This window comes from Trachurus japonicus, chromosome 10 (genome assembly GCF_045865225.1).
Source record: "Trachurus japonicus isolate A0001 chromosome 10, Traja_1.0".
In the NCBI taxonomy this organism is placed as follows: Eukaryota; Metazoa; Chordata; class Actinopteri; order Carangiformes; family Carangidae; genus Trachurus; species Trachurus japonicus.
Window position 1 is genome coordinate 4,410,237 of NC_140916.1, and position 23,639 is coordinate 4,433,875.

General features: G+C 44.2%; 1 protein-coding gene across 4 annotated transcripts in view; it reads right to left on the reverse strand.

Annotated features, from left to right (window-relative positions):
• Positions 1-23,639, reverse strand: part of LOC146979273 (transcription factor COE3) — a 170,596-nt gene that overhangs the window by 87,153 nt on the left and 59,804 nt on the right. For all 4 annotated transcript variants that reach the window (XM_085788985.1, XM_085788983.1, XM_085788986.1 and 1 more), the window contains exon 6: positions 18,463-18,531. In XM_085788985.1, the coding sequence (XP_085645111.1) occupies positions 18,463-18,531 (69 nt within the window). The remainder of the gene's footprint in view (positions 1-18,462; positions 18,532-23,639) is intronic.

The window sequence follows — 23,639 nt, forward strand, 5'->3', positions numbered from 1 at the left end:
GTGATTAAATTAAATGAACAAAAAAGAAAAATAACAAAACGTGCAAGAAAAAGAAGGGGGGGGGGGGGGGGGGGCTGCTCACCTGGACTCAGGTAGACGAGACAAACTGCAGCGTCATTAACTCTATCATTAACCGCATTGAGCACTGAGTCCTACGTCAACGTCACCGGTGCCGCCATATTGGATAAGGCAGACTGTAGAGAAGAAAAAGCTGTGGAAAACAGTTCTTCTCAAAGGGTTTCAGCTTCTGGTCGCTAAACATATGAGGAGCCCCACTACGTAGTATGTCAACCATAGACATATAAAGAGTAGACGCCGCATCGAACGCTGGGCCTATTGGTGCTGACGAGTGGTGGGGCCGCCATCTTGGACCGGTCGCCCGCTCCACTCAGTGTATCTGTTTGGTAGGTGCAATGGATAGTTTCACTAGTGTCAGTGCATTTAATCAATAACTTACTGAACATTATCCCGCCTATTACACGGCGTACGAGTGAAATAATTCATTTGAAACATAATTTTGATCAAAATACTACTTATAAATGTTATAATTTAGCACATCTGCTTGTCTGGTCTCCTCTCCGCTGTGTTGCTGTGTCTCCTCCCATTTGTTTTCAACAAAGCCTTTTATAATCAATAACTGTATCGATGGTTTATCACATATATGTTACTATGTGTGTTACTATGTGTGTAGTCTTAGCAACGGTGTGTTACACTTGACGACCATTCATTATACAGAAATAACCATGTGTCTATGGAAATAACAGCCCATAGAGAGCAGCAATTGATCAGAGAGCAGCATTCCTGTAATGAGTAAAAATATAGAGATAAAAGCTATATGTCAGAGAAAATAAAAAATATATATATTAACCAGAGAATCAATTCATATCAGGTCAGAGAGAGTCCATGACCAGCAGATAGACACCATCCTTTCGACTGTCCGTGCAGTAACAAGGGAGATAGAGCCGTATTGCCCGTAATTAGCTTAGCTCAAACACTGGAAGTGTATAGGTAGTGTTAGCCTGCCTCCACCTAAAGTCATCAGAGAAACTCTTCAGCAACTCTAAACGGAAACCGGCGGGCCGATCTTCGTCTCAGAGCTGACAAAACTCTCCGGTAAGGCATCTTGAGCGGTCAAATGCCGGTAACGGGACCAGATCGGTCAAAACGGAGGGTTCAAGCAAAGACGGTTTATTTTGATTTAAGCTATAGATACATCGAGGGTAGGTTGGCTTCCTATTTCAAAGTAAAAGCACAAATTCTATCGTCATGGTTTTCTGTATGTAACAGGAAGTGTGTTGGTCACAACAGCGCCCGTACCGGTATCAGTAATGACGGCGATGACGGCAACAAATTCACAGGCTACTGCGATGTGCAGACAGTTGCTCTTCTCAACCAGAGTACCAGTACTGTGAATCCTACATAGTGTTGCTTTAGTCATCACGTCATATGTATGTATACATACGTATATGACAAACACATACATACTATGTATGTATACACGTATATGACAAACACATACATGTGTTTATACACTGGTGCCTTTCTGCTTCTTTATATTCATGTGTGTGTGAACGGGTAAACGAGCGGCATTAAAGCTATACTGCGTAACTTCTACGTGTCTGTAAATACCCGTTTCAGCCAAGCCACTACAAGAGGAGATGATACAACGCTGATTAAGCCGGGTGGGTTACACCGGGCCGGACGCCATGTTGAGGTGCCGGCCGTATCGTTGTAATAACGCAGAAATCCTCTAGGGGGCGAGAGAAGTTTTGCACTATAGCTTTAACTCATAGAACTTTGTAGAAAGGTGTTTTATAAAGTTCAGTCCGTTCACTTGTAATTAGTTCACGAGACAGACCTGCCACATCCAATATGGCGGCAACGTGTACGTATCACAGCAACGGGAACTCGCGCTCTATGAAGCATCTATGTAGCTATATATGTCTCTCTTCTTTCTCTCTGTCTCTGTCTCTCTTATTAAATTCCTTTGTACTGGAGCTTTCCACTCCACCAGCTGCCACACACACACACATCCTTGTAATGCTATCTTTGTGAGGACACTCATTGACATAATGTATTTCCTAGCCCCTAACCTTAACCATCCAAAACAAATACCTAACCTTAACCATTACTCTTAACCTAATATAAACCTAATAATAACCTAAAGTCTTAACTCTCAAACAGCCCTTGGAAAAAGTGAGGACCGGCCAAAATGTCCTCACTTACTAAAAATGTCCTCATTTTGTTGGTTAAAAACTCTTTCCGGTCCTCACAACGTAGTAAGTACAAGAACACACACACACAGGGATACAAAACAAACTTTATTTGTGTGTGTGTTTTTGTTGAATGTTGCCAGATTTGTGTGTGTGTTAGTGTGTGTGTTTATGTGTGTGTACATTACGCTAACATAGCTATTAGCTTTGATAGCAGTAGCCTCCCATATGGCGAGCTAGCGCTGCTCTTTAATGTAGCATAGCACGGCCCTGATGTTGCTATGGCTCCAGTGGTGCCTCTCCTCCCCCCACCCCTCCCAATGCCATTTACCCCCCCACCCCCCCATCTACGGCGCCACATGCCGCCGCGACCTTGGCGTTTTCCAGCGGCACGCCCGGCGCCATCTGCAGCGGCAGGCTTGGGCAGTAAAGCAGCGCGACCCTGAGCTTCCTGGGCGCCGTTACGCCTCCGCCAGGGGCCCGGACAGATGGCTCTACCCACTAAGAGGGTTTTACTGTGGGGCTGAAGGAAGGAGAGGATGAACTCACCCCCTCCTCACCCCTTCCTCCTCCCCCCTCCTCCTCCTCCTCCTCCTCCCATCCTGCATCACTCTGCCAAATCTGCACTCTCTCTCTGCTCTACGACCAAGAGAGAGAGAGAGAGAGACACAGACCTGAGATCAGTTCTCTGCAGCGTTGGTTCGTTCTAATCAAACTGTTCTTGAAGCAGAAGTAAGTGATCCGGTGGTTTTGGCTAACTTCTTGTCAGCCGATGGAGTTAGCAGTCCCCGCCCTCGTCCCTACGTCACCACATTCACGCGCATCCCTTGGCTGCACACACAGAGAGGACCGCCCCTTTATGCCGTTCTCTCTCCTCATTGGATAAATGTTGTAGGATACAAGGAAAGTTTTCTCCTCGGCTTACAGCAGAGCAGAGTGACTGACAGACCCGTGTTTCAGACCAAACACTCTATAGAAGTGATTGCTGTCGGAAGATAGAACTATTTAAGACTTATATTAACACAAACTCATGCTTACTTCTGCTTTAACTTCATTTGATCCAGAGGCTAATGCTGCCTTCAGGGACCTGTCGGAAACCAGGAGAAGTGACCACGTTAACTCTCTAAAAGGACCGGTAAGGGGACACGATAAAGTGAGGGACCGGTCACAATAAAGCGAGGGACCGGACACAATAAAGCGAGGGACCGGACACAATCAAGTGAGGGACCGGTCACAATAAAGCGAGAGACTAATCACAATAAAGCGAGGGACCAGTCACAATAAAGCGAGGGACCGGACACAATAAAGCGAGGGACTAATCACAATAAAGCGAGGGACCAGACACAATAAAGCGAGGGACTAATCACAATAAAGCGAGGGACCAGACACAATAAAGCGAGGGACCGGACACAATAAAGTGAGGGACCGGTCACAATAAAGCGAGGGACTAATCACAATAAAGCGAGGGACCAGTCACAATAAAGCAAGGGACCGGTCACAATAAAGCGAGGGACCGGACACAATAAAGCGAGGGACCAGTCACAATAAAGCGAGGGACCAGTCACAATAAAGCGAGGGACCAGACACAATAAGGCGAGGGACCGGTCACAATAAAGTGAGGGACCAGACACAATAAAGCGAGGGACCGGTCACAATAAAGTGAGGGACCAGTCTGGACTGTTAGCTTAGCATTAGCCTTTAGCAGCGGTGGCAAAAGTCTTCACATTCTGCACTTCAGTAGAAGTACAGATACTTGTATTAAAAAAAAATCTACAAAGTATTTGTACTTAGTTACTTCCAACAGTCTGCTCCCTCTTCTGTTGTGTTTTGTCAAACTGATGAAGTCGTTTTCTGAGTGTGTGTGATTTCCTCAGCTGCAGTGGTTTGACCCTCAGGGCCACCGTACGTAGCTCAGTGTGGTTGGTTCTGAATCTGATCCGTCTCTGACTGACGGCTCCTCGGAGAACGGATCTGCTTCTTTAACCTTCTCTTCATATTAACCTCACGTTGACTCCTCCACCTCTGCAGCTTCCCCTCAGGGATCAATAAAGGTCATCTGATCGATCAGTTATTGATCCGGATACATAAACCTGAATAAAACATCCACACGCACGACTGAATGAAGACGTTGGATTGTATCTTCAAACCTGCTGTTGCTGCTGCTGCTCCTGCTGCTGCTGCTGCTCAGGATAACATTCATCCTCCCTGCTTTTATTCTGAAGGTTCCCTTTTGATTTTGATTTGATACATTTTAATGAACTGAGATGTTTTACACACACAAACATACACGCACACACACGCACACACACACACACACTCAGTGTCATTAGTGTCTGTCAGCAGGAGGATCAGCTGAGAGAAAAATAAGAAAACTGTGCTGGTGGTCAGGAGGAAAATCGATACGTCCATCTCTACTGTATGGAGGAGGGGGGAGGAGGAGGAGAAGGGGGGGAGGAAGAGAGGATTGTGGGTAACTTCTTTCCTCAGATTACAGAGGAAAACAAACTGTTGTTGTATTTTTCTTGTGTGATTTTTGTCAACTAAAATCAACTGATCGATCGAATTAATTAGATAAAAAGAGAGCTGAATTTAAAGGGATAGTTCAACATGTTGTCAAACTGGCCCATTGCCATAATCCCTATAGTCATAGCAGTAGGTTCATTACCTTTAATTGTCGGTGTAAGCTATTTATAGAACGGTGGAGCAGAGCCGTGAGCTGCTCAGAGCTACGCTACGGAGGCTCATGGGATTTCTTGGTTTCCCTCATCAAACTCATCAAATACGCAATCCAACAACTCCACAACGCTCTGGTGGACAAGTTGTGACCTGCACTTTCACCACGCTATGAGATAATAACACAACGTTACCAGACGGAGTTGTTTTATAGGGAAATTCATGCAAAACCACTGATGCGCGTTGCCTTCAGGGACAGTTTTTCATTAAAGAGGAACTAAACCCCTAAACCACTTTTTTCTGCTGAAAACAAATGTATTTGGGTATAAGGTAGTGTTGTCAGTTGATTCTGGTCCAACTTTTGACATTTTAGTCAAAATATTTCAATTTGGTGTATTTTGTAGTAAAAATGTAGAGTGACTGCCCTCTATGGGTTGAAACACGGCTATTACAATCGAATTTTTCTATTGGCTGAGATGGAGGCAGATGACGTTTTGGAGGCAGCTTTCGTCACCGGCCACTAGCTCCCCGACCAATCAGCACCGGCTGCTGCCTGCCGCTAACGGTTGCTAGGCACTCTAGCTGCTCTGCTGCGGCTAACGGCTGCTAACAGCTGCCTGAATGGGAATCGTTAGTGCGGCCGGCGCTAACGAGCCGTTAACGAGTTAACGAGCCGGCGGATCAGCTGTAGATGCTGTGTCACGGCTCTGGTGTCCTCTCCTAGTAGTGTCCACGCTACTAGTGCTGTTAGAGTAGCTCGTTAGTAGCTCGTTAGCGCTAGCAGAAGTGTCGATGTGTGTTTATTACTTTTTTTTCTCTTTTGTGTGATTTCGCGGGTGTGAATGGGGCGCAGGGGGGGGGAGGGGGGATCGTAGAGTGCTCCTGGAGTCCCGCCCATAATCAGGGCATTTTTTGAATTTCAAGCTTAGAGCACGTCATCCAAAACTGAGGGGTTTAGTTCCCCTTTAAGCAGTCTCTGTATTTCCCTCTACAACAACTCTGTCTGGTAACATTCTGTTATTATCTCATAGCGTTGTGAAAGTGCAGGTCACAACTTGTCCACCAGAGCGTTGTGGAGTTGTTGGATTGTGTATTTGATGAGTTTGATGAGGGAAACCAAGAAATCCCATGAGCCTCTGTAGCGTAGCTCTGAGCAGCTCACGGCTCTGCTCCGCCATTCTAAAAATAGCTTGCACCGACAATTAAAGGTAACAAACCTACTGCTATGACTATAGGGATTATGGCAATGGGCCAATTTGACAAAATGTTGAACTATCTCTTTAATGTGTGTGTGTGTTCGTCATGCACACACTTACATACACACACACACACACACACACACATTAAAGGGATAGTTCAACATTTTGGCAAATTGGCCCATTGCCACACTCTCAGCCTGGTGGATCAGTGTCCGACACGACAACGTCTTTGTTCAGACCTGAGGTCGACAAATCCTCTCAGCTCCATGTGATGGATGAACGGACAAGGCTGCAGCGTGTGTGTGTGTGTGTGTGTGTTGCAGCAGCGCGTGTGTGTGTTGCAGCGTGTGTGTGTGTGTGTGTGTGTGGTGTGTGCGTCCGTCCGTCGGCTATTAGCCATCACATTATCTCCTGTTAGTCGTCTCATCTCCAACTCAAAGAGAATGAATAAAGAAGACTTTACTCCTCAGAAACACCCAAAAGAAAAGGAGAGGGGGGAGGAGGAGGGAGGAGGAGGGGGGAGCGGGTGGGGGACGGGGGGGGGGGGGGTTGGGGCAGCAGGGTAGCAATGAAGGAGAAAAGAAAAAAAAGCAGAAGAAGAAAATCTCCAATTCATTGAGATCAAGTCAATAACACTGTAATATTTATGAAGGCTGGAAGCCAGGCTGCCCTAAAACCCAAACTCCAGCAATCCTGAATTATAAATTGGTATTGATTTGTGTTGTGGGTGAGTGAGCTGCAGTGTGTGTGTGTGTCTGTGTGCGTGTGTCTGTGTGCGTGTGTGTCTGTGTGTGTCTGTGTGTGTGTGTGTGTGTGTGCAGCAGTAAGATGCAGCCGATTGTTTTCACGCTTTCACAGGGAGAAAAAAAAATGGTGGAGCTGCTTGTTTGGCAACATTTTGTAGAGCAGAGAAGGTGAAGGTGTGTGTGTCTGTGTGTGTGTGTGTGTGTGTGTGTGTGTGTGTGTGTGTGTGTGTGTGTGTGTGTGTGTGTGTGTGTGTGTGTGTGTGTGTGTGTGTGTGTGTGCGTGTAACGTCAGAAGACAATATAGTTGCAAAGTTGCGACACATCTGTTAACCACTGTGGGATGTTTACGCCTCCTTACTTCCTGTTTTTTAATGGACTTAAATCGACCAATCAGCTTCTTTTACTGCTCCAGGTGAGTAAAACCTGAGGTCAGCAGCTCTGAGCCTCTCTTCTGATTGGCTGACTGTTTTCTACAGTGATCCAATAATAAAAACAGAGCAGATTTCAGAATAAAACACTCAGAGAAACCAAAACCTGTAAAGTTGTTGGATGGTATATAGAGCTTTAACACAAACATCTACCTTTATTTTGAAGTAACTTTAATACAAACATCTACCTTTATTTTGAAGTAACTTTAATACAAACATCTACCTTTATTTAGAAGGAACTTTAACACAAACATCTACCTTGATTTTGAAGGAGCTTTAACACAAACATCTACCTTTACCTGAGTAAGTGTCAGACTGTTCAGTGACATCATCACTGACTCATCCAGGTGTCACCAAGGTTACAACAGAAGAAGAAGAACTTCTGTCTAACCGTCCTCAGTCTGAACCATGACTCTGTGTGTGTGTGTGTGTGTGTGTGTGTGTGTGTGTGTGTGTGTGTGTGTGTGTGTGTGTGTGTGTGTGTGTGTGTGTGTGTGTGTTGTATGTTCAGTGTTTGTCTCCCTCAGCTTCAGTGTTGCAGCAACATCAAATATGGATGACAATGCCTCCTCCCCCATCGTGCTGTGTTCACGCCCATAACACACACAATCACACACACACACACAGACACAAACAGACACACACAGACACACACACGCGCGCTCAGCTGTGATCTGAGGTGCGGCTGATGGACGCCTGCTGTGGTGTGAAGGGATTACACAGCTCAGTACGGCAGGTAGAAAACACACTCTGTCATGGTTTAGAGCGGCTGCTGGGAGCGTGTGTGTGTCTGTGTGTGTGTGGTCTACTACTGTGTGTGATGTCATTCCACGGCTCCAGTGAAAGAAAAAGTTCCAATAATGAACAAACACCAGGAGTCTGAGCTCAGGTCCAGATCTCCTTCAGGAGTTCAGGTCTCAGGAGAGAGAGTCACTCCGACTTCCTGTCACTTTGTGATGTCACAACTAAGCCCCGCCCCCTCACCGCCTGGACCCACCGTCTAACAACTAGCCGGATTTGGTTTCTCTGAGTGTTTTCACTGTAAAAATTCTAAATCTTTCCAAGAATACTTGTCTTATTTCTTGTCAAAATGTCTCATCTCTAGTCAAAACTAATCTCTTTCTACTTAAAATAAGACTTGTCAAGTTTTTTGTGCTTATAATAAGAAAGAAAAACTTGCTCCACTATCAGATTTTTCTACTTATTTCAAATGAAAATCTGCTTGAAAGAAGTAAAAAGTGTCTAAAAAAACAAGCTACTAAGCTAATAAGACAAATATTCTTGGTAAGATTTTTTACTCTCAGAGATGAGTCATGGAAGAACGAGGTTATAGATTCATTGTCTACAACTGGTAACTGCCGGCGCTTGGACCCAGAAATAGAATATTTACCACACGTGACGTCACGCTTAACAGCCGGATGATGTCACTTACATAGAAAAAAACACGATTACAACTATTCATGATTTTAAGTATCAGTATCAGAGCTGCAGTTCTGACGTTCACAACAAACCAAACTGCTTGAAACTCGGTCACACACTGATCCGGAACATTCTGATCGGTCCGTCGCTGCGTTCAATGAGCGGTCTGTTGTTTCTGTAAAACACACCGTTGCCATCTAAGTATTTTAAAGGGACATTGTATAACTTCTCCTGTTCTCTATTCAGGAAAATCGATTATTTGGTTCTTCAGTCTGTTTTTCATTAATCAATAATCCCCCCATCAACAAAGTGAAGTGTTCCTTTCAGCTCTGAATTAGCCGTTCATATCATTCATATCTACATGGAGCGGGTAAGCTCGGTGCTGGCTGCCATGTGGTGTCGCCATGTTTTTACGCACATCGGGCGTCGTCATCGGCCCCAAACTCAACTCTATGAAGTTTGTCCAGGTGGAGTTTCCGTACGTAGCAAACTGAGTTCAGCTCCTGATGTAACTCAACCCATCATCTCTCCTCCCCCATGACCTCCCCCCTCCCCCCTCCCCCTCCCCCATATCACATCCCTCCATCTTTATATAGAAATCAATACCCTCTTAATCTGACCCCCCCAACTCCCTCTGTCTCCCCCCAACTGTCTCATTCTCACCCCTCCATCACCCTCCCCCCTCCCCCTCCCCCCACCTGTCCATCCACACCTCCCCCCTCCCTCACCCGTCCTCTCCATCTCTCTTCCTGCTGTCGTCCTGTCTGGACTCGCCCGCCTCACATTTCACTCTCACACACACACAGACACACACACACACACACAAAGAGACACACACACATGCAGACACACGCACACACTCTGCGCTGCTCTCTCTGTTCCTGCCTCGGGTTGTTTGATGTTTTTCTTTCGGAGGTTAAACGTCTGAATATGAAACGATGTTTTTATTCATAATGAAATAAAACAACAGAATTAATTAGATTCTTTATAATAACAGTGTTTTTACACCATGTGTGTGTTTGTGTGTGTGTTAACCTGTGAGGCTACACACACAGATTTCTACACAAACACTAAACATGAACAATATCTCATTCAAAATGTATGGGTATCATATTTTTTGGTCAGTATTGATCCGTGTTGATTATCAGTGCTCTGGAACAATAAGTGAGAAGTTATCTACGTAGTTCTGTACTTCCAGCTCTCGTCTCTGCTGCACCGCGACACAAACGCGCTCCGTAACCCGTAATCTCTTGTTTATGACGGTTAAGACGACACAAACACACACGCCGTAACATCGTATACGTTATGTAATGCAACGTTATCCACCGCTCCATTTATTGATTTTTCACCGGCTTTGTAAACAAATGCACATGGAGGAGAGGAGTGTAACCAGAACAGAGGAAAAGCAAGCGGACTTGCATAGTTCCCTACTGTCTTATACTCAGGTGCGCTCTATAGTCGATTTTCAATACAGTATTGTACAGCATTGTTGTATCTGATAGTATGAAAATGAGAAAAAAAAAAATGCCCTGGAAAATGATTTATCACACTGTGACATCAGCTACCAGAACTCTATTTGACCTTTCCAGACCCCACCGAGGATTTATCTTCCAAAAAGTTCCTAGTGAGAAAACTAAAGCCTTTGGGTTGATGAGTGTTTCCAGTATTGGACCGCATGTTTGCGGTGTCATCATTTCTGAGCACATAGAGATTAAAGATGTAAGAGATTACAGTACATTTTACAATTTATGAGATTTCATAAATTAGAGCCATAGACTGCACACCTTTAAATCAAACTAATGGGGGTGAGAGAGGAATAAACATTGAAAAAAGACTGGTTAAATGTACAAAATAGAGTACAACTGTGGAAACGAACATTTCTCCAAATCATGAATTGGACGGGGGATGTATTAGTGTATGGCATACACTGCAAAAACTCAAAATCTTACCAAGAAGGAAGGAAAGATTTAAGTTTTTACAGTGTATTAACATGTCTATCAGACTGGAGCCACTGGAAAAGTCCTGGAAAATGATTTCAAGAAAAGAGCGGGAACCCTGAACAACACACAACACATGAAGAACCAGAAGAAGACACGTGTGTGTGTGTGTGTTAGCCCTAATTATTATTATCATCATCATCATTTAATATGAACTGTGTGTATATATTTTCATTATATAAAACAACTTGCAACTGCCTAATGACACCCAATCTGTGTTTATGAGAGAGAGAGAGAGAGAGAGAGAGAGAGCACTTCATCAGCACACACACATGCATAAGGTATAGTATAAATGTATGTATACTTTTTATTTTTATTTTATTTGTATATATTTGTTTCATTGATTCTTGATGCTTTGGCAACATAGTTCTCGTAACATTCATGCCAATAAAGCAAATTTGAATTGAATTGAATTGAATTGAATTGAATTGAGAGAGAGAGAGCGACAAAGTTACTACAGGGAAAGATACAAGTACACAGAGGTGTGTGTGTGTAGCAGTGTGTGTGTATGTGTGTGTGTGTGTGGGGGGGGGGGGTTGACCCCCCCCCTACCCCCCCTCTCTCCATGAGATCAGATGCTGTCGGACGTCAACAAGCAGCTCAGTGAACTGATCGATACATTTCCTCTCACACTCAACACATTAGTGACATCATCACTCTGTGTGTGTGTGTGTGTGTGTGTGTGCAGTGAAATTAACAAGGTGATTTGCCTTGAGGGGGTGAGGTGCATGCTGGGAGGGGGATTTGGTGAAGGGAGGCACGGGGAGATAAGTGGGGGGGGGGGGGGGGGGGAGTTCCCATGATCCCCTGGTGCTGGAGGGGGGGTAGAGGGGTTGAGGGGGGGTCTGCGTGTCTCCAGCTGAGCTCGGCTGGATGTCGACACTGAGCTGCTAACGAAGCTGCAGGAGGTGATGTCATCAACTCCTCATCCAATTAACAGGCAGCAGGAAGTGGAACCAGGAGGAGACGAGGACCAGTGGTGTGTCCCAAATCGCGCACTTCTGCACTTACACTTAATATTTTGAGTGCATAAGTGCGTTCACACTGAGCAGTGTGTAAAAATGCGCACTACATTGGCGCACTCAAATGGCCAGAAAATTGAGTGTGGATCGTTAGACACTTTCCACACTTAATGGCCGTCATCTCATGCCTTTTCAAACGGCAGCGGTTGCTTTGAACAGCGACAGAGCTGACACCGGCGTAAATGTCTTTAACAACACAACAACAACACAAACACAATAAAATACAACTTACTAGCTCGTTTTGATCGGCAAAAAGCGCTGTAAAGTGTTGGCGACAGGGCTACAACGGCCAGTTGCAATCAGAATTTTAAAAAATAGAAGAAGAAGCTGTCGAGTCATTTCCGGTCAGTGCACAGCGGCCATGTTTGATTTGAGACGGGAGCTATGACCCTGTAGAAATTAGTGCACTGCACAAGCCAGATCGTTTTTCCAGATATCTCTCTTCATTTTTCCAAAACTTCACACCTTACTTTGAACGTACATTGACTAAAAATAGGAGCTTTCTTCAGTTTCAGAACAAATATCCTGGATCCTGGATGTCAAACAGTTTGAGGTAGACTGCTGTAAATGATTCATCTCCAAAAAATATGAAAATCTTACTTCCGGTTGGGACCAGTATAGACCGGATCTACAACCACAGATGTTTTATATTATTCAGGTTTAATCTCAGTCGTCTATTTTACAGCTTTAATGTTAATGTTACTGTAATACTTTTTTAACTTCTCGTTTAATGGCGGATTGAAAACTGGAACCAACTCCTGGTCGGGACTTCTTGTCTGGACTGGACCTGTAGTCCAACATCTTCCCTTCAGACGGGTCGGTCTCCTGGGACCAGGACCAGGACCGGAACCAGGAGCAAGACCAGAACCGGGACCAGGACCAAGACCAGGAGGATCTGGACCTTTGTCTCTGAACTGGTCTGACAGTGTTTCTGAATCCAGCTGCTCCTCCTCCTCTTCCTCAACATAAACAAACGAGTGATGTCGTATTTCTAGTTTTAGTATTTCAGAGACAGATTCTGGAAAACAGGGTCAGAGGTCAGACCACGAGATCTGATCTCACACACACACACACACACACTCTGAGTCATTCCTCTGGTTTATTCTCGTTCTTCTTCTCGGCCACAGAACGTAAACAAGAGTCCAAAAACAGGCTGATACTTGACCTCTGACCTCCTCCCTCTGGTTCCCTCCACACACACACACACACACACACACACACACACACACACACACACACACAAACACAAACACAAACAGGACCAGACCGGAGCAGAGGAGCTGATGACGATCAATAAGGAGATTGATCAGAACCGATCGACCCATGTTTACTACACACAGACAGAGAGTAAAGATCTAAACAACCTGGTTACATCTACACCAGTGTGTGTGTGTGTGTGTGTGTGTGTGTGTGTGTGTGTGTGTGTGAGAGAGAGTGAACACTGAGCCTACATTTCCCAGAATGCACCTGGATCACAGCCTACAGGATCCATTTCCTGTTTACCGGTTTACCTGAGGACAGTGGCTATATTCGAAACTGCATACTATACTGCTAGTACGTACTGATTTGGCCATTACTTTCAAACTAACTAATGCTACTGACACAGGTGTTAGATTTCATCAATGAGACCAACATTTATCTCCTAAAAATAATTTCACCAGCCGGTGGTAAACCTCTAAAATCCTGCGGGTAAGTTAATTAGCGATCGTTTTCTCCCCGGGGATGACGACGGAGGTTGGCCAGCCGAGCAGCTCTGCAGACCGGATGCTGTCTCTGTGATGTCCCGGTCGTTGCGGAGCTTCACTTCTCCGAAAAACATTGTAGCAAACTTCTAAACAGCCGTCATTTGGATAAACTGGCCGTATATTTGGGATCTTACCAGTTACTTTCTCACATAAAAAAATATTAAAACTTAATAAAGTTACATAAAACAGCGCCAGAGCGGGAAATAAAACAGCTTTTCACCTGTTTTACAGCTACCGCTACCGGTACCCGTGAAATGCATTCTGGGAAACTCGTATACTGCATACTGCGGTGTGAACGGCGTCGGTCTGCTGAAGTAGCAGACTGAATCCCACATTCAGTATGCAGTATACAATACATATTAACACAGTATGTAGTAGGCAGTACGGTAGTATGCGGTTTCGAAAACAGCCTGTGACATAAGCAGCTTCCTGTCAGAACCAGCCTTCAAAATAAAACGTCCGTCTGTCCAACCTGACTCTGACTGACTGTTTTACCCAGGATGCATTGCAACCTTCCAGGTCGTGACTCAACACCACCCTGAACCTTCACTGTGATTACCCACAAGCCCTTGCAGCAGGTCCTGACCCCCCCTCTCAGCCCCAGTAATGTCCTGCTTTTATTGTAAATCTATACTCTTAATCTGTCCGGCTCCAACGGGCCTCGCTCCCCCGATCGATGCCAGTGCTGGGAAGGACACACACAACACACACACACACACACACACAACACATACACACACCGGCCCCATCTTGATTCTTTGTTTTGGTTTGGGGGCGGAGCTCCGTGACTGGATGGACAGCTGTTGGTGAAATGCATCCTGGGAGTCGTAGTGTCACCTGACACCTGACACGGCCCAGCTGTGCTGCTACGGTTACCTCGGTTGCCACGGTTACCACGATAAACACAACACCGTGGTCACAATGCATCAGCGTTCAAACACCGGATGAACGCCAGATCCAAGAAGATCCAGATTCAAGAATCAAGACCCAGAATCCAGAACCAGGAATCAAGACCCAGTATCAAGATCAAAGAATCAAGACCCAGAATCCAGAACCAGGGATCAAGACCGAGGATCAAGATCAAAGAATCAAGACCCAGAATCCAGAACCAGGAATCAAGACCCAGAATCCAGAAACAGGAATCAAGACCCAGGATCCAGAACCAAGAATCAAGACCGAGAATCCAGATCCGAGAATCAAGACCCAGAATCCAGATCCAGAACCAAGAACCAACTGTGTCACAAACTGTGAAAAACAATAAAACACATGAACCAGAAGAGCTGTCTGCTAACACGCTAACACGGCGCTAACACACACACACACACTGATCCTTCCTCCAAACCGGCAGCACTTAAACACACCGGCACCTGATCCACACACAGACACACACACACAGCTGCTGCGGTGGCCAGTGGGAGGGGCCAGGACACAGAGTGAGGGTAAGTGGAGGTCAAAGGTCGTCCTCCATCACTCTGACTCTCCTCTGCTGATGACATCAAAGTGTGTGTGTGTAGGGGGGTCGTGACCTCCGTGTTAGACCAGACCGTTAACGCCGGAGGTGACGGTCGGACAGCAGAGGGAGGAGAGAGGTGTGTTCTGGGTAATTAGAGCTCGGCCTCCTCGTATGCTCTGACACTCGGCGGCGATTTATGTCTCCGCCCGGCGACTGGGCCGCCCATCTAATTGCAATATTAGCGTGTAATAACGGCGAAGCGGCGGCGATCCGTCAGAGCGGCGTTCTGCTGCCTCGGCAGGATGTCGGCCATTAACCGGCACACGGAGCCACCAGAGAGCGTTTATACACACACACACACAGGCCACACGCTCAGCTGCAGAGCATCATGTGATGTGATCAAAAGCTTCACATCATGTTACACACACACACAACTGTGTACACAACTGTGTGTGTGTGTGTGTGTGTGTGTTGCAAACGTTCTTGTGTTTAAAGCTGCAACAAACTTGTTATTGAGTCAAAGCAGAAGCCCCGCCCCCTGTGACCTCATCTCTATGGGGGGGGGGCAACCGCCATTCCGACATCCCAAGAAGAATCCGTGTATGGTTCGTTCTTTCATTTTTCTGTTTCAATGAGAAAAAGTAATTTACCGAAACCAAATTTTAAATATTTTTATTTTTTGTTTTCCCATTTTTAATTCCTCAACAGAAAAACGCAGTTTTATGTTTTTTAGTTTTTCAGTTTTTCGTTTTTGTTTCAAAACAAACAGACCCGTTCTTTTTATTATCTATAGCACGCTTCTTTTATTTTGACGTTGTTACACACATGCGCTTCCAATCTGGTCTGTCTGCTGTCACATTCCTAAATGACAAACGAAAAAAGGAATTTGCAGAAGCCAAATTTAAAATTTTTCTTTTTCCCATTTTTAATTCATTAACAGAAAAACGCTGTTTTTTCGTTTTTGTTTCAAAATGGAAAATCAGAAAAACAGACCCGTTCTTCTGTTTTTCTTCTGAAACAGAAAAAAACGAAAGCAGGAACCAAACACGGATTGAGACAGAGACAATGGTGCTGATAAAACACAGATCTGTGTGTGTGCGTGTGTGTGTGTGTGTGTCAGTTTGATTTATTTCAGAGACGTGAATTTACAACATTTAACTGTTTTACTGTAGCGACATCATTTACATGATGGGTCACTGAGCAACACTTAAAGCACCACACAGACACACACAACACAACACAACTGTAATGTGTGTGTGTGTGTGTGTGTGTGTGTGTGTGTGTGTAGTAATAAATCCTACATTTCTTAACAAGGTGAAGATGCAGAGAAACAAGCGAAGCTGCAGTAAATCAGCTGTGTGTGTGTGTGTGTGTCATAACACACTGTTCTGTCTTTGTCCTCATGTGTGTAATGGTGTGTGTGTGTTTGTTGAGGGGGGGGGGGTTGTATGGAGTTCATCTCATGTGTGACAGAAACACAGAGGAGGTGACAAAACCTCTAAAAACACCCATCAAACACACACACACACACACACTGAGGTGAGAGGACACAGTGCAGTGTGTGTCAGTGATGTGTTCCATTCTAACATGTATGAACACGTGTGTACTTTATGCATTTTCTCTTATATTTGTGTGTGTGTGTTTTCAGTCAGTGCGTATCTGCAAGTGTGTGTGTGTGTGAGTGTGTGTGTGTCTCCTGGCCACAGTCCAAGGCCTCTCTAACGAGCCAACATGGACCTGGTGCCGACACCCCCCCCCTCCCCTCTGACCTCCTCTGAGGTCATTGGCTCCGACCACCACGACCCGACCAATCAGAGGCCGGCGTTGTGACGGACAGCTGCCGACGACTCCAAGGACGCGGCAGGCGGAGGGATTAGACGGCGAGGACGAATGTTAATGTTAAAGGATTGTCGGCTTAATATTCACTCAGTGTGTGTGTGTGTGTCTGTGTCTGTGTCTGTGTTTGTGTGTCTGTGTCTGTGTGAGTGCTGTCAATCACAGTCTGACATCATCATTCAGTAACAAACAGGACGATCTGTGATGTCACATCTGGATCAGCGACAGAAGCTGCAAAAACTCAAAATCTTACCGTCTTATTTCAAGTCAAAATGTCTTATTTCTAGTCAAAACTAATCTCTTTCCACTTAAAATAAGACTCATCACCTAAAAAGTAGTTTGTTTTTAGACACTTTTTACTTCTTTCAAGCAGATTTTCACTTGAAATAAGTAGAAAAATCTGATAGTGGATCAAGTTTTTATTTCTTATTACAAGAACATAAAACTTGCTTTCACTGGCAGATTTTTCTACTTATTTCAATTGAAAATTAGTTTGAAACAAGTGAAAATGATCTGAAAACAAGTTAATTTTTAGGCGATGAGTCTTATTTTAAGTGGAAAGACAGTAGTTTACCAAACCAAACTTCAGATATTTCAGCAGTTTATTGTCCCAGAAATACAACCACACAGAACCACATCCTCAATGTTCCCGGTTTTTCTTATTTTATTTTTATGTGTCCGGTTTGTTTACATGATCCTCAGTGCGTCTGCTTCCGTCACAGCAACACCTGGAGCATCAGCTGACGCAACCACGTTCAGAAAATTACTGTGTAGTGTCTGAATTCTCCTCCCGTCGTTCCCTACATCGTCTACATGATGTACTCACTATATTAGGCTATATAGAGTTTCGTGGATCCTCTCTGTTGTTTTTGTAAAGTTCCACTGACTCCTGAGTGTTTTCAGGAAAATACTTTAAATAACTAGGAGGATGTAGATCAGAGAGAGAGAGAGAATGTGTGTGTGTTGTTGTTGTTGTTGTGTGTGTGTGTGTGTGTGTGTGTGTGTGTGTGTGTGTGTGTGTAGACGTTATTCTGTGTGGTGTTAATTACTCAGTTCACACTGAAGCTCCGAGTCGGAAGTGCGACGTGAGAAAAACAGACGAGGAAACAGAAACATGTGAGTTTGTGTCGAGTGGATCAAAGGTTCCATCGTCAGCACCGAGACAAAGACACACGGTAAATATTCACCAATAATCATTATTATTATTATTATTACTATTATTATTATTAATAATAATAATATTCTAATTCATCCAGGGCTCAAACTTCACCTGGACCAGAACCAGACAGTTCCTCCATGTCTGAGTGTTCCTGAATGCACCACTGATATTATGACGTGTAGCTGCGTTTAAAAAAGTTATTTCTGGATCTTCAAAAACTCAACAAACATGGAAACATAAACATCTAAGTCTCCATGACAACCAGGTATCGTGACATCGTGATCAAAAGCTCGAGAGCAGCGACTAAATGGACCTGGAGAAATGTTGTGTCAAAATAAAACACATGAAGACAACATGGCCGACAGCTCAGGTAGAGTCCAACCATCAGCTGTGCTGCGTTCACTGACACCTGGGAGCGTTCAACAACACAGTCAAACTCAAACAGGAAGTGGCATCACTTCCTGTTAAAGACGAGCCCGAAACAAAGAGCTGGTGTAAAGAGAGAGTCCTGGACCTGGCAGACAGGTGAACGGGTGAACAGGTGAACCGGTGAACAGGTGAACAGCTCCTACCTGTCGATGATGACGGGGTCGGACGGCGTCTCATTGCGGTTCCCACAGCTCTTCTTGTCACAACACCGACTGGAAGAGAGAGACGACAGGTGAGAGAGGAACAGACCAACATGAACTTTATTTTGAAATCCGTCCGACTGTGTCACATGGTTCACAGTGAAATGAATCAGTCGATTAGTTCTGTTGATTTTGAAGGTTTTATTCTGAAAATCTGAACTTTAAAATGACAGGAAATATTCAAGACCTTCAGAATAATTCTCTTTGTGAAGACAAAGACCTTTATTCTGAAAATCAGCTTTGTTTCAGCTCCACACACACACACGCACACACACACACACTCTCTCTCTCTCTGTCCAGCTGGGTAGAGTCCAAACCAAGGTCACTAACAGTTGGCCGACGCCCAGTGATGGAGGCACCGCTGTGGACCCCCCCCCCCCACACCCGACCCCCATCCCCACGACAACCCCTGGTGTCGTCGCCCCTGACAACCAGCCAGCCAAACAGACGGCTGCTGGCCAAACAGCCATCCAGGTAGCCAGAGGGCAAAGAGGGGGGGGGGGCTCAGCCTGTGGAGGCATCCACAGGAGGAGGGGGCGGAGTCAAACAAGGCTTCAGGTGTCACCTGCTGCTGCCTCCTGATTGGCTTTAGAGTTGGTTTAATGTTTTGTTTTGTTTTGTTTTGTTTTGTTTTGTTGTTAAAAAAAAATAATTTACACTCCAAATGAAAATAGGTCTAAAGCCCTATTTGCACGGGATTAGTATTACCTGGGGACGTCGGGTGATTTGTAAATTACCCCCCCACGTCTGTGTTTCTTGCGGTGCATTCGCACGGGATAAGTGAAGTCTGTATTTTTACTCGAATTTACTGACATTAAGGCTCCAATTAAGATTATACTTTATTATCAGATCACTCCGAAATTTGTCTTGCGTCCCATGACGTCAAAGCTGTGCACGTCGTAACATCCGCTGCTGTCACATCCATGTGCGAAGCAAATGTAAATAAAATGTCAAAGCAGCAACAAGACTTCGCAATAACGGGCCGTCATGGCATTTGTATTAAGCCTGTTGAAAGCCGCCGTCATCCATCTCAATATCCTCCAAAATTTCGCTCTTTTTATGGATCTGAGCTGTTTATTCAAATGGGTCCCCAGCACCGATACGAGCCCGTGTTTGCACCTAAAACGCCTTCGAAAATGCCGCTCATAATTTCCACCGCGGCCTCCATGTTTCAACCCGTACAGTATGGTTTCAACCGGGGAAGAACAAAAAATGCCCCTCAATTACTGAGATGCAGATTCGAGGACTAGTTTTACCACGGGACGTCGGTCTTTGGTGAAATATAGTAGGTCATTTGCAGGGGAATTTTTACTTTACAAATTACTGACATGGCGCATTCGCACGGGATTAAGATCACAGACGTCCTCCGCAATTATTACAAATTACCAGAGGTCCCCAGGTAATACTATGTGTATAGGGCTTAATATTGATCATGATATTTATGTTTAGATTCAGTAAACAAACATCAACAGATACTAAACAATATTTTACTTGTTGCTGCAGCGACATGAGACAGAGTCTCAGTGGAGACGACGTCAGTCTGAGTGGATTTAAAGAGTGAACATGGTGAACGTTAGAGAACACTGAACGTTACTTAACACTAGTGAATGTTATTAAACATTACTTAAAGCAGAAGTGAGTGATCCGGTCGTTTTGGCTAATGCTGCGTTCCAGGCAGGCTTTTGAAATCATAAATTACAGCTTCAAGTCACAACTTACGACTTTGTAGCGTTCCAGGCAACCCACTCGTGTTTTTCCGACCTGTTTTACCGGTGAAAGTCACTATAACGGCCACTCGTAACTTCCGACCCGTGAAATCGTACCAGTACGTCTTTTTGTACAGTCTATGTACCAGATCGAACTGGTACCACTTCACGGTCGGAAAAATACGAGTTGCCTTGAACGCACCATAACAGTCCTCGTCCCTACGTCGCCACATTCACGGCGTCCCTTGGCTGCACATACAGCCCTGCATGCCGTTCTCTCTCCTCATTGGATAAAAACTGTAGGATACGATAAATGTTTTCTCCTGGGCTCAGAGCAGAGCAGAGTGACTGACAGACCCGTGGTTCAGACCAAACACTCTATGTAAGTGATTGCTGTCGGAAGATATAACTATTTAAGACTTATATTAACACAAATATATCACTTACTTCTGCTTTAACACTAGTGAATGTTATTGAACATTACTTAACACTAGTGAATGTTATTGAACATTACTTAACACTAATGAATGTTATTGAACATTACTTAAAGCAGAAGTAAGTGGTCCGGTCGTTTTCGCTAATGCTGCGTTCCAGGCAGGCTTTTGAAATCGTAAATTACAGCTTCAAGTCACAACTTACGACTTTGTAGCGTTTCAGGCAACCCACTCGTGTTTTTCCGACCTGTTTTACCGGTGAAAGTCACTATAACGGCCACTCGTAACTTCCGACCGGTGAACTCGTACCAGATCGAACTGGTACCACTTCACGGTCGGAAAAATACGAGTTGCCTTGAACGCACCATAACAGTCCTCGTCCCTACGTCGCCACATTCACGGCGTTCCTTGGCTGCACACACACCCCTGCATGCCGTTCTCTCTCCTCATTGGATAAAAACTGTAGGATACGATAAATGTTTTCTCCTCGACTCAGAGCAGAGCAGAGGGACTGAGAGACCCGTGTTTCAGTCCAAACACTCTATGTAAGTGATTGCTGTCGGAAGATATAACTATTTAAGACTTATATTAACACAAATATATCACTTACTTCTGCTTTAACACTAGTGAATGTTATTGAACATTAATTAACACTATTGAATGTTATTGAACATTACTTAACACTAGTGAATGTTAATGAACATTACCTACTTAACACTAGTGAATGTTATTGAACATTAATTAACACTATAGTGAATGTTATTGAACATGAATTAACACTAATGAATGTTATTGAACATTAATTAACACTAGTGAATGTTATTGAACATTACTTAACACTAGTGAATGTTAATGAACATTACCTACTTAACACTAGTGAATGTTATTGAACATTAATTAACACTATAGTGAATGTTATTGAACATTACCTACTTAACACTAGTGAATGTTATTGAACATTAATTAACACTAGTGAATGTTATTGAACATTAATTAACACTAGTGAATGTTATTGAACATTACTTAACACTAGTGAATGTTAATGAACATTACCTACTTAACACTAGTGAATGTTATTGAACATTAATTAACACTATAGTGAATGTTATTGAACATGAATTAACACTAATGAATGTTATTGAACATTAATTAACACTAGTGAATGTTATTGAACATTACTTAACACTAGTGAATGTTAATGAACATTACCTACTTAACACTAGTGAATGTTATTGAACATTAATTAACACTATAGTGAATGTTATTGAACATTACCTACTTAACACTAGTGAATGTTATTGAACATTAATTAACACTAGTGAATGTTATTGAACATTAATTAACACTAGTGAATGTTATTGAACATTACTTAACACTAGTGAATGTTAATGAACATTACCTACTTAACACTAGTGAATGTTATTGAACATTAATTAACACTATAGTGAATGTTATTGAACATTACCTACTTAACACTAGTGAATGTTATTGAACATTAATTAACACTATAGTGAATGTTATTGAACATGAATTAACACTAATGAATGTTATTGAACATTACCTACTTAACACTAGCGAATGTTATTGAACATTAATTAACACTAGTGAATGTTATTGAACATTACCTACTTAACACTAGTGAATGTTATTGAACATTAATTAACACTAATGAATGTTATTGAACATTAATTAACACTAGTGAATGTTATTGAACATTAATTAACACTAGTGAATGTTATTGAACATTACTTAACACTAGTGAATGTTATTGAACATTAACACTAGTGAATGTTATTGAACATTACTTAACACTAGTGAATGTTATTGAACATTACTTAACACTAGTGAATGTTATTGAACATTACACACCAGTGAACATCAGTGAGGGTCAGAGCTGCAGACCAGTGGACTGCTGCTCTCCGTCTCTGTCTCTGGTCTCTGTCGTGTGGAGCTGCTGCAGCTCCATGGCTCCACGCCGAGGGCTCATTAACATATCTTCCGGTAATTCTTAAAAATTAATCGCGCTGCACATGACCCGTGACGTCCAATCGCGCGGCAGCGTTGGCCGCCCGCCGTCCTGAATCAAATTGCCATTTGACAAACAAGCGTCAAACGGAGGCAGTGAATCCATAATGAGCCGCTGCATGAATCATTTATCACATGTTTGATCTCTAAGTACAGAAAAATCACAAACTAAGCGTCGTGTTTGTGCCCCCGCGTCTCCCCGTGTGTGTGTGTGTGTGACTGTTGCCGTAGAACGCGCCACAATAATTTATTCCCCCAGCTACTTGGAACCATTAGTGAAAGTTCCAGGAGACCAATTAGCATTGGAAACCCACTGGTGCTGCTGTGGTGACAACCTCCTCCAAACTGCCAAAGAAGTGTTATAAACAAACTGGACCCCAGGAGCTCTGCCGGGCCCCTCCAGGGACCGGGTCCGATTCCAAAGACGAAAACAAACCTTGGCTGAGCGTCCACAATATCGCCTTAATGACGTTTCCCCCCGGGCCGCGAACAGGCTAACACCACGGCCGGCTAATGACTGAGAGCACAACACACAGACCTGAGGAGTGTGAAGCCCTCACTGTGTGTGTGTGTGTGTGTGTGTGTGTGTGTGTGTGTCGCGCTCTGTGTGTGTATCTGTGTGTGTGTGTATGCGTGGCTTGAAACTGGCAAAAACAAAACAAACAGTGTGTGTGTGTGTGTGATGCTGTCACTCATTTTGGCAGAGAGGGTTCATCCCTCATCGCCGCTGCAGAGACTCCTCAGGTCGCTGTACAGCCACCAAACACACACTCACAGTCAGTCACACACACACACTCTCAGGGCCCAAAAATAATCCCGCCACAGGAGCCAGTTTGGCCGCTGATCCTCGGCCACACAAGCATCATTACTCCGTCTCCTCCTCCTCCTCCTCCTCTGCAGCCACTTCAGACGTCGCCACAAGTGGAATCTACTTGAAGCAACAAAGAGACGTTTG